General features: G+C 35.1%; 1 protein-coding gene across 1 annotated transcript; it reads right to left on the reverse strand.

Annotated features, from left to right (window-relative positions):
- Positions 1-545: 545 nt before the first annotated feature.
- Positions 546-9,357, reverse strand: LOC149571782 (neutral/alkaline invertase 1, mitochondrial-like). Its single transcript, XM_089813191.1, has 7 exons — positions 9,285-9,357; positions 8,331-9,203; positions 6,307-6,472; positions 5,926-6,137; positions 1,744-2,237; positions 1,307-1,355; positions 546-1,228 (listed from the first exon to the last, which is right to left on the reverse strand). The coding sequence occupies exons 2-7, from the start codon at positions 9,036-9,038 to the stop codon at positions 902-904; spliced, it is 1,956 nt and encodes a 651-aa protein (XP_089669317.1). The 5' UTR covers positions 9,039-9,203; positions 9,285-9,357; the 3' UTR covers positions 546-901.
- Between the last annotated feature and the right edge of the window lie 2,173 nt (positions 9,358-11,530).

Here is an 11,530-nt window from a genome sequence, read left to right on the forward strand (position 1 = left end):
TAAATGTATGTTCCTTGGACCCCAGCCTCCCTCTTCTTTTGGCTTTGAAATAAACATCCAATTTATAAGCAGGATACAAATTTTTATCCTTATTCCTTTTCCACCAAAAAAATGAAATTTGTCCTTATTGTCTCAAGGGGGCACTATTGGGTATGTGAACTAGAGTTCACCAATTAACAGGTGTAAGAAAATTGTTGTACAAAGGGGGATAAATTTGCATGTTACAAGCACCAATAAAGGCCTGAGAAGGTGATACTAACACTATCTTCATAACCATAATCAAAGTTTTCGTTGAAAATAAAGACTATTTCATGATTTCAATAGACTGTCATACATTGAATAAAAAAATATAATAGAATACAATGGAAAGATAACCAAAAATTTAGATCTCAAATATTGAGATTAAGTTTATTTCATATTGATCATTGGAGAAAGCCTGACCATGGATTAAAGATCACATTAATCTGTCTTTTATCTTCTTAAATTTTCATATAAACCCAAAAGGTCATTGGTTATATGCAGATTCCAGAAAAAAAAAATGGCTGTTAAAAGGCTGTGAAGTTCAATAGCACGATGCCAATTAGTGCTACTGCTATTTCATTGTACAAAAGTTACAAATGATGCTAGCACAATCTCAATGAGTGCTATTTCATCGTACAAAAGTTACAAATAATGCTGGGTGCATTCTTTCATCCCAGATTGAATAATATATATTGATGTGACAATTATGTACATAAAAATTATTTACAGTTAACCCAGGAAGAGAGAGTGAGTTAGCTCTCTTTTAGTAATTTTCAAAAATTGCTAATGGGCCTGTATTTCCATCATGAGTAGGTTGAATTTTCAAATGAATATTTCCAGCTAAAAAAATATAAAAGAATGGTTTTCTACTAGGCTGTTTCTATACAAGAATGCGGGATCGCATTGCATTTCGAGAGCACTTTCTACGAGGGCTAGCACTCAATGGGCATGAACATCCTTCCATAAGAGCAAGGTCCTCCTCACATGTCAATATAGTTGCCAACTCTGGATTAGCCAAGAGTGACTTTGCAACTAGATATCCAGCAATTGACCATGTCTGGTAAAGTCGAGCCTGCTTGCCGATGAATCTTGCAGTTTTTGTATCATAATACTCAGGCCACCGATCTTTTGAAAGTCGTTTCTCTGCAATTTCCACTGCTCTACTGGCTAGATCTGGTCTCCCCATCTTTAAGCATGCAACAGTCAACTGTATTGAAAAGTACAGTCAGAATAACAGATTAACCATGGTTATAATGTATGGAACTTACAGAAGGACGTCTCTTACCTGCCATAGAAGTGTTGGCCATGATCCTCCATTATGATATGACCAAGGGCTGCAGATAACAAAATCTAATTAATAATGAATAAATGCTAACATCGGAAAATCTAAAGCAGCACAAAGTATTTTTCCTTTTGTCAATGCATCTACAATAATTTTATATTATTCAAACTGCGTGTCTTTTCTTGGACCACACAAATTAAACAAAGGATACAAGATTACAGGTGAATGCTCAAAGGTGAAAATGTGATGACAACTGACCTTATCCTATAATAGGCATATCTAAATATAGATCATACAGTCATACAAGTGTGGGAGTGTTTGCAAAATTTCAAAGCCAGAGGAAAAATATACAGCTACCTAAACATTTACTTATAGCTACCTTTCTAATCCTCATCCAAAAATTGGTATATTAGTATACAAGGAAAGGGAGAGAATAGTACGTATTCTTTGGATCACTGCCAGTGATTATCCGCCACTCTTCATATTCCAATGCTGGATAGCAGATTTTCATAGGCATTTTACCAATAAGGTCGTCCCATTTGCTCTGTATTAAGTTCAAAATAGATTCAGCTTGCTCTGGGGTAGTCAGCGATGTGGCGATGGCCCAGAGATTGCCTAGGGAGAAAAACCTGAAATCCATGTGAGCCGGCTGGAGGTTCCCAATTAAAAAGCCACCTTGATCAGGCATCCAATCAACAAGCCATGATGGGATTTGATCTGGATAAATGTTGAACTTATTAACAGCATCATGGGAATACTCTTCTGTCTTGTATCTGTAGATTTCGTTGAGTTTTTGCATATCAAGCCAGTAATACTCTCTAATGTGAAATGCCATAGCACTTAGCCTGCTGGTTACAGCCCTCATTAAATTCAATGATCCATCATCTACAATCATTATTTCTCGTGCACAACGAAGTGCCGAGTAGAATAAAGCCTGCAATATAGCATGCAAAAACTGTTTTAATAATTGGTTTTTGAAAAATAAGGCACTGCTATGTATTGAGATATATTAAACATCTTGAAACCTTATTGAAAATACCAAACATGTTTCATTGGTTCCAAACATAAGAGTAAGTGTATTTAGACTGTACAATAATGTGTCGAAAAACTATTGCTTCTTCCTGATCATAAATCACTGAGAGTAATTTAAAACGTTGAATGAAAAATGCACAGAGAGTCTTGCCAAAAGCTAGCAACTAGATTTAAATGAAGTTTTTCTCATAATTCAGATGTAAAAAGAATTCCAAATAATAAGCTTTCCAGAAAGTGTGGTGTAACAGTGTGTAAAGCTCATTGCATATTAGAAGCATATTCAAATACTTTAGAGGTGAATATAAATTAAGAACTACCCAGAACAATAAGCATTACCTACATTTCCAGCATGTGGCTTGCTGGATGCGGCTTACTAGCTAAATCAATGAACCAGGGGTGATATGATTTGATGGCTAGCTTTTCAACTAAGCACAAGTTCTGTACTGAAAGATCATAAAATCATAAAGAATGGAAAAGCAGGCTTAACAGGCTTTCAACCAGGCAAAAATTGAAAAGCATTGCCAATATCACTGTTTAGAAATAATCTAGTGATAAGACCTTCAACCAAGGAGAACAAAAGTTTGTCATTTGCATACTCCAAATGTTTAAGACCAAAGACAAACAAGAACAAAGCCAAACATACACTCCAACGTAGAAACAGTTTTTACTCCTCCAATAAAATGCAAGTTTTCACCTTCCCAATCCAATCTACAATTAAATATAAATTTGCATTAACACTCCCCCAGTTTAGGATACTTCAATACATTATAAATGCAAAAGAACAAAGCAGTAACTGCCAAGTTAAAAAATATCAAAAAGTGGATTTGCAACTTAAATCAAGAGTACACTGAACAGAAAATGTAACTTAAATAAACTAAAAAAACTGTAGACTGGACTTTTGCAATTCAATTTATCAAATTACATGTCCTAATTAACAAGCCAACAACAAATGCCGGGCACACATTGAAATAATGGGCCTACTAATTTGCACAGTAACTGTGTCTTCACAAAGGGGCAAAGGAATTCTAGTCTGCAAGATACCACCGACTCAAATTAACTATGAGGCACATAGAGACCTAGAATAGATTCTCCCAAGCAAATAAAACTATTATTACAGAAAAATACAGAAAGAATGGAAAACAACATTACAGGAGCAGATCCAAGCTTTTAGGGGACAATTGTAGCTAATCACTGGCAAGAACAAATCAATGTTTTAGTTTCAGTTTAAAGAGTTGTGATACATCTATTGAGAGTTCATTGTCCTACACCACATCATTAATTGATCAGTTTACGAAAACCTGATTCAATGCTGAACAAGCTAATAAAAAATAACCATTTGAAATTCATTTCACTTATTTAACTGCAGATTTGGAGCAGATGAAACTTACTTTACTAGAAAACTCTAGAGTAGTCGGTGAAGGCATCTATTTACACGTCATCACACTATAATGAAGCATAAAGAGGTGAATCTATTTTCCTCTCTCAAAACCTAACCAAGTATTGGTTTTGCAAATCACCCTAGAACTAATATTATTTAGAATTACAAATATTCATCTATGGCCATTACTAGAGTTGTAGCAATACCAAATTCAAATTGCATTAAGCATCTGAGGATCAGGAAACATATAAAAAGTAGAGGACAAGAGTAGCACCTAGTGCATCATACAAATACATCGTTGATGAAATGAACATGAAATACTGCAGACATAACATAAACTGTACATACATTGCCAATTGGCTTTCAAAATGGAAAATTCGTAAGTGCCTTTTAATATTCTTTACCATAATTATAAAAGGTATGAATACCAGAACTTGAATAACGTACGTATAGAACTGACGATATCAAACAAATTTAAACGCAAGCAAATTTCTCCAGCAGCTCTACATGCATACCAAGGTGATGCAATCTTGGACCATGCCTAATCCTTCCAAATTAATTGACTACTAAATTTTGTCTTATTGACACATTTAGGCCCAGTTCTTATTTTTTTAAATGATGTTTAATTATAAATCATTAATATACACTAGTGCTATCCTACAGTAGACTGCCTGAGAATGCAATGAGCGAAAAATTAGGGAATTGTTAAGATTGTGGATGATGTAACATGTATTTACCGACATAGATATCTTAAAGACGTCTATCTAAAAATGCCCAAGAGATATCAGTCATGTTACATTATTTACATATGAGTTTATTTATTTTACTATAGAGCTATTTTAAGAATTATTTATTTTATTTACTTGTGAGCTATTTTATATTTTCAGTTTTTTTCTTTTTAATGTGTTAGTTGTGTTTTACTTTTTCAATTTTTATGTTAACAGTCATGACATGATGCTCCATACCTGGATGTCAATGTAGATCTGATGCCTCTAGGTGTAATGAATTACATAAATAATAGAAAGTGTCTAAAGTAAACCAAAATCTCTATTGAGTTTTGATCCCATAGCAGCATACAGTTACTAGGACTATGCAACTTTGAACCAAATTTTATTCATATAGCTAAGATGATTATTCAAATTCTGTTAACCAACGATTGTTCCAAACTAGTAAAACTATTCTTCCATAACTTGTGGGCCAGGTTGAAGCTGATGTCACACACACTTCATATATAAGTTTATAACCTTCAATACAATATTGTTTTTAACCTGAGGAGGGTCTTTATTAAGCTTACTTTGATGACTCAGAAAATTCAATGTCATCTGTTAAATAGGCCAAATAAGGAAATAGAAAACCACATTAACAGCTATCCACTAATTGCCTAGCCAGCTACAAAATTAAGTAATAATCAAGGTTCTTTAAATGCACTTCCAAAGAAGTCATGCGATGGGTACTAATAGCTGTCAAACAAGGAAAAGCAGGGAGGGAGGAAAGAAGGGCATGTAAACTGGAGGCAAATGAGGAAGGAAAGATAAGAAGGGAGAGAGCAAGTAAAGGACACAATGAGGGAAGGAAGGATGGATGGCTTGCAGGAAAGGATATGTCTGGAGAGTAAAGCAAGGAAAAGGAAAGAAATTATCTTCAAGCCACCAAAAAACCAAATCAGGCCTACAAGACTCAAAAGTACATTCAACTAGAGGGATCCAATGATAATGTTCTACTAAAAAATTGAATTACTTTGATTGCTTCCAATGTAAGATTTAGAAACAGATCAGATTCAGTCGCAATAACCTTCATGTTCACGACCTCTGAAACAAATTAACAAAGATAAGTTTGGATCCTTGACACAAATTAGGACCTTGTCATCAATGGAAACCTTAAATTCTATCCTAAAATGTAGTGTTGAAACCAACACATGTATTATGCTTGGCATGGAATCAAAAATTAAAGAAACAAATAACATGGTGCATATAAATTACAACAACAGCATTTGATAATTTGAAACCAGAGATTCAAAATTAGCCAGGAAATTCTGCCGTATCAAGGCACTAAAGGTTTCAAGTGATGCACACAAGAATTCATTCTGTATCAAGTTTACTATATCACTAAATAAACAAAACAAAAAAATGGAAAAGGTTTTCCTCTGCTTGAAGAGGAATATCAAAGTTGGTACAATAAAAGAGATTTAAAAATCTTGCCATAAATTAAATACCTGAATTTCAAGAGGATGTCCATGAATGCCCATCCGTCGATCAATCATGCAAGAACCATCTGTCACTAGTAATGTGGGGAACATATCAAATCCATCAGCTAAGCACAACTTCAATATCAATTTAATGCCTGTTTGAACATCTACCCTCTCTTGGAGGGCATAATCTCCAGTGATTCTTCCATACGCTCTCAGTAAAATAATCCACCAAAGACCTGTCAAAGCCACACATGATATTTCAAGTGCTCTAAAAATAATGTGCAGGGATCAGATACTCATAAGAATGAGACATGCCCTATGTTTTTATGTGCCAAAAATTCATAAGTAGGACTTGGATTTTCTGCATCTTATAATGATTTTACACCAGAACTGATAAATCCTTACCAGAGTCAACAGGAGCAACACGGCCAATTGCTGACTCTCCAAAATCAGGATCTAAGACTTCCTCGGTCGCTTCATTGTTTCCATCAAGTGGCACTGTCCTAACCTTGAAACTGGCTGGCATCAATCCCTGTCCTGGGCTGTAACAATCGACAGTTTTCTCCCAGCTCTGTCATTACAAGATAAATGAAATCATAAACTGGAAATTTCACCATCTCGAACATGCTCGTATTCCAAAAAACTAGTACAAAGACATATTAATTAAAAAAAAAGCTAAGGCAACTAATAAGATATAAAGGCTAATAGTGCAATTGGGCAAAGGTATAAAGCAGTTGCAGGGAGAATTTCATTGACATAGATCATTATTTGAAATATAACAAATCATACAAATTAGAATAAATTTTAATGACCTCCATAGCATGTCAAGACAATGTCAGCTCCTAAAACAAACTGGGAAGATACGACATGCAGTGTATGCAATACTAGAAATAATCTAAAACAACAGAAGTTCACATGCCCTCAATAGGGAAGCTGTCAGCTGGAAAACTCCTAAAATATCCTTGTGCAAGAGGAAATTTAACATATATCAATACAGATCAAAACAACCTCACATATCCACCATGATAAAATTGGAATTTGCAAAGCTCTTAAAACATCCTGAAAGCTGTCAGATGGACAACTATCTAAAATATCCTTGGGATTCAGGACATGTCGCATATGAATTTATAATGTAGATGGAAATAGTTCTAGACTACAAGATCGATCACCACCATGAAACTGGATATTTGAGAACATCTACAATGTCCTGAAACGATGGAACACGGACAGATGGTTAAAACTGACAGGAAAAAATCATAGAAACATTCAACTATTTCAATGATATAAAGCAGACAAAGTTCACACAACCTTGCTAGAACTCCTGAAATTATACAAGTCATAACAATTTCAAGTGACCTTTATGCCAAAAATGGAAATGTGCCAACAACTTCTAATACAGCTCAGGAAGAGAACAAATACAAAATACAAGCAAGAGTAGAAGTGGTACAAATCTTAAAACACCCAGGAACGTAATACACCTAACATAAGAAAACTCTGTTTCCTTGATCGCCCAGTGTCTGAAGATGGTATCTAGAATTTCATCGCGTACATGAATATGCAACCATACTTCAAAGATCAGTGGAATTCTGTAAACTACACTCCCCTGAATCATGAATTCTTGAAACTCTAATTTTCAGCTGTTTCATAGCTGAAATACTACCACAAAAACATACAAAACTCGAATCAGCCACATATTACACTATCAAGATTCAATATCAATGACAGTACACATCCTCATTGCCATCAGGGAAAGACTTCAAATATACGAAAAATGGAAAAAAAAGACACAAACGACAAGAAGATAAAAAGAAATTAAATTGATATAGTGTGCGGAACATGATTCAATGAAAGTCCACAGTAGATCCAGATACCCTATTGACAAGTATGACTTGGAAATGCACCTCCTCAATCAGTACTAAAGCTAGAGGGGCGAACCCAAGAAGGATTCTTTGACACACTGAACTTAAAATGCCTAAGTTTTTATATGACCGCACAAGCTGAAAGATCGGCACTGGCCTTCAAATGAAGGCTATGCCAGAGGAATAAGAGGATATATAGAAACCAAATTGAAGTTATCAGAGCCCAAAATAGTTCAGTGGAATTCTGGAATAACCCAAGACCAGAATACCCAAATACTTCGATTTAAGTGCTTACCAATATAAATGGTCACAGACAAAATGGATAATAATAAAACTTCCCTACAGGTGTCGAGAAGGAAAGTCCATACAAATAAAACGAAATAAAACTAATGGTATACATGGCCAAAAATATTCAATAGAATTTGGAATACATCCAGGAGGATGGACAAGTCTTAGACATACCTAAATCAAAGCTAAGGCTGAAGAGGCTAACTCAATGATGGTATCAACACTGTAGCTCAACCACCAACAAATGTAAAAAGACATAGAAAATGAATAATCAAAACTTACCTGCAACTGAAGGGTATGGAGAAGGAAATTTCGAACTATCTCGCTTTCACCTCTGAGCATAAATGCAAGTGCGGAAGGCACAAAATCCCTTATAAACACCTGATCATAATTGAGAGGAATGGATCCATCTGATGGGTCATTAGCTGCGACAGTTCCTACTGGACTCCCACAATAATTCACGACTGCCTCCCTCAAAAGTTTCCATGCTTCCTTCTCAAATGGGCTTTGAGTATCCTCCTTTCTAGCAGGAGAGGGGGAGGAATCCTCTAAACCGAATTCGGTGCATCTCTCTTCCTGGATTCTCTCCACCTCAAGAGGGTTCACACTTGTCACATAAATTCTCTCTGGCCTCACATTGGTGGCTGTGGCGGAATTAATACAAACTGCATCTTCTGAGGGTTTGAGGGCAACACCAGCTGCAGAAGCAGAGACTCTATTGTGAATACTATTAGTATCCTCCTGCACAAATTCAGCACAGGTCGAAAAATCTGGCAATGCCCTTTTGGGCAAAACTATTGCACATTTTTTCACAGCAGCCGATCTCAACCATAAGGATCTATGAAAGGACAAATGTCTTTTTTGAGACAGGGCTAAGGGTTTGCAAGCTGAAATATAGCAAGGCCTTCTGAAAGATGAAGAAGAGCATCGTAGGAGTAATCGACAACATGGGTTTGCTGCCAATGCTCCCAAAGAATTGCCTGGCCTCATAATCAATGAAATTCTTTCACAATATCTGTAAGGATTGTTTATATCAATCGCAGCACTTGGGGTTTTCTGCTTTGCCACACAAAATATTTCTCTGACGGAATGACCCAAATGGAGAATGCCCAATTCACATAAAGTTGTAGCCTTTAAAGGAGCCAGATTGCACCACTGATATAAAACAAATAACAAACCAAATGATAAAAATCTGAACCTGATTTTTACTAATAACGACACAGAACGAAAGTGTACCTTAATTTTATTTTGCACGTTGAATGAAAGCTTGAAATCGACAAATGTTTTCGTCCTTAGACTCAAATGGATCAATTTAAAGTCTTTGCTCGCTTTTTAAGAAGATATACCCAATTTGTTTAATTTAACTACCAAACTGCTTTGAAGCTTCCTGTCAAATCTGTTTTTTGGGGTAATGCGCCCAGATGCTTACAAGTAACCAACGGCAGACCGACCAGATGTAAGATTTGAAATTTTTGTACGTTTTCTTTTTTACTTATGTTGTTTTAGGATGTTTAAGATTAATTCCCGTGTCACCGTTCCATTCAAATCTACCGCTGTTTATCAGTATACGAGTATTTATATAACCATTAGTTTTGAAGACTTGTCAGCGACAAGAAAACTATTTATCTAATCTTACGCGTCTTGATTCGACTGGTAGTATTTGAGGTAAATTTATAAACGTTTTTTATTTTTATTTTTGAGGATCAAGATATGCGAGTAGAGCTGCTCAGAGGAGGCATTAAGGCTGGGGTCTTATGGGCACCTGCTCCTTAAAAAGTAGAGCAGGTGTTGTTGATATTTTCTAGGAATATCTTAAAAGGTAAGCAGTTCTATGAATTTATATGTTCTATTTCAAAATATTATTTCATAAATTCAAGGAAGATGGTTGTTTCGTGAATTTTGAAAATATAAATTACATTTCTTCATAAATTTGTTTGGTGGGATTATTTCATTTTGGTGGGAAAATGAAGAGGGGCTTGTTGACAAATGACAGAATTCTTTCCTAAGCTAGAGGAGCTCCTATTTCGTAAGAAAATATTCCAATTAAACCTTTTACCAACCCCACCACCCCCACCCCCAAAAAAAAAAAATTATGGAGCCACCCGCTCCACAAAAATAGAGCCCAATGGGACTCTTGCCTAAGTCTATAGACTGCAATTTTCTTTGACTAAGAGCTAAGGACATAAGGGGATTTATTTTTGCCAAATTTGTTCAAGGTACAATCTTGTTGGTTGACAGTTTGTCCCTCCTATGGTTTGGCTTATGCCTTGACTCTTGAATGCCCAATGTGTGTGAGGCCTCATCCCAACCCGTCATAGCACAAATATTTTACTTGTATTTTGATATTCGGGATTTGGACATTTTGACATTTATTCAAGACTTAGATGGAAAGTGGCTTATATTATCTATTGATTTTGGTATTTATAGTAGTGATTTCCATATATGATATGTATCAAGAACCAAAATTTTGTATGGGATGATCGAACAATATGGATGCAAGTTTACACATGGTAGGATAGAAATTAGATTTTTATGTGATGCAAAATGCTAATTCGATCATGTCAATTTAAGATTAAAGGTGATATGCGGATTTGGATATTTTAATGTTTTGAATGTTTTATTTGAAATGGTTAAGAAAAGAAATCCTATTGAATTATGTTAATATGGATTACGTAACATTGGAATTTGTATGCATTTATGATATGTATTTTATGTGGCCTTCATTTGGACTATTGATGCTCGAGTTTAGTGTGCAAGAAGTGGAACCATGGAAATTTATCAAGGAAACAAGGTCTAAACTCATGTGAACAAGGTTTAGCCAAGGCGAATCTTTGGAAGATTCAAAAGCTTCATTGTAATGTATTTTATTTCATAAATGTGAGCTTGTATGTGTGTGAAAATTCTAGTCTCAAAGATGCATTAGGGACATGTCATGATGATGTGTAATGTGCATTAATGTGTCACTTGACACTTGTAGATTGTTGTCTGTTAATGACATGTCACCTAGGGTTTTGGTCATGGTAGCATTTTACCCTTAAACTAATTACCTTTTTGAAGATCAAGTAAACCCACTTGACAAGGAATAGGATGAGTCAATATCAAAGGGATGTCATGCCCAAAATTTTAGGGCAAAAACATAACCATTTTTTTTTTCTTTTTAAAATAACCCTAGGTGGTTAACACCTTGTAAAAAGGGAAGTTATTCATTAACAATTCTTTTATGGTCATGTTTTTACTATAAAGTTAATCGTATCTTAGTTTTGTTATCAAGGGCACATGTTGCTAAGACTAGCATATATTAACATTCAAATTTTATGACAACAAAACTTGTTTATGAGTTATTGAATAGCTCAATTGTAAAATGTGATAAGGGCTCTAGATCAATCTATACAAACAACCTTAGTATACATACATAACATGTATAGTTGGTACACATCCAATTAGCAGGTAGCAATAGGAAAACATAAATATTATGTTAAGAT

The sequence above is a fragment of the Cupressus sempervirens genome, chromosome 2 (assembly GCF_028749045.1).
Source record: "Cupressus sempervirens isolate cs-2001-9-10 chromosome 2, ASM2874904v1, whole genome shotgun sequence".
NCBI lineage: Eukaryota > Viridiplantae > Streptophyta > Pinopsida > Cupressales > Cupressaceae > Cupressus > Cupressus sempervirens.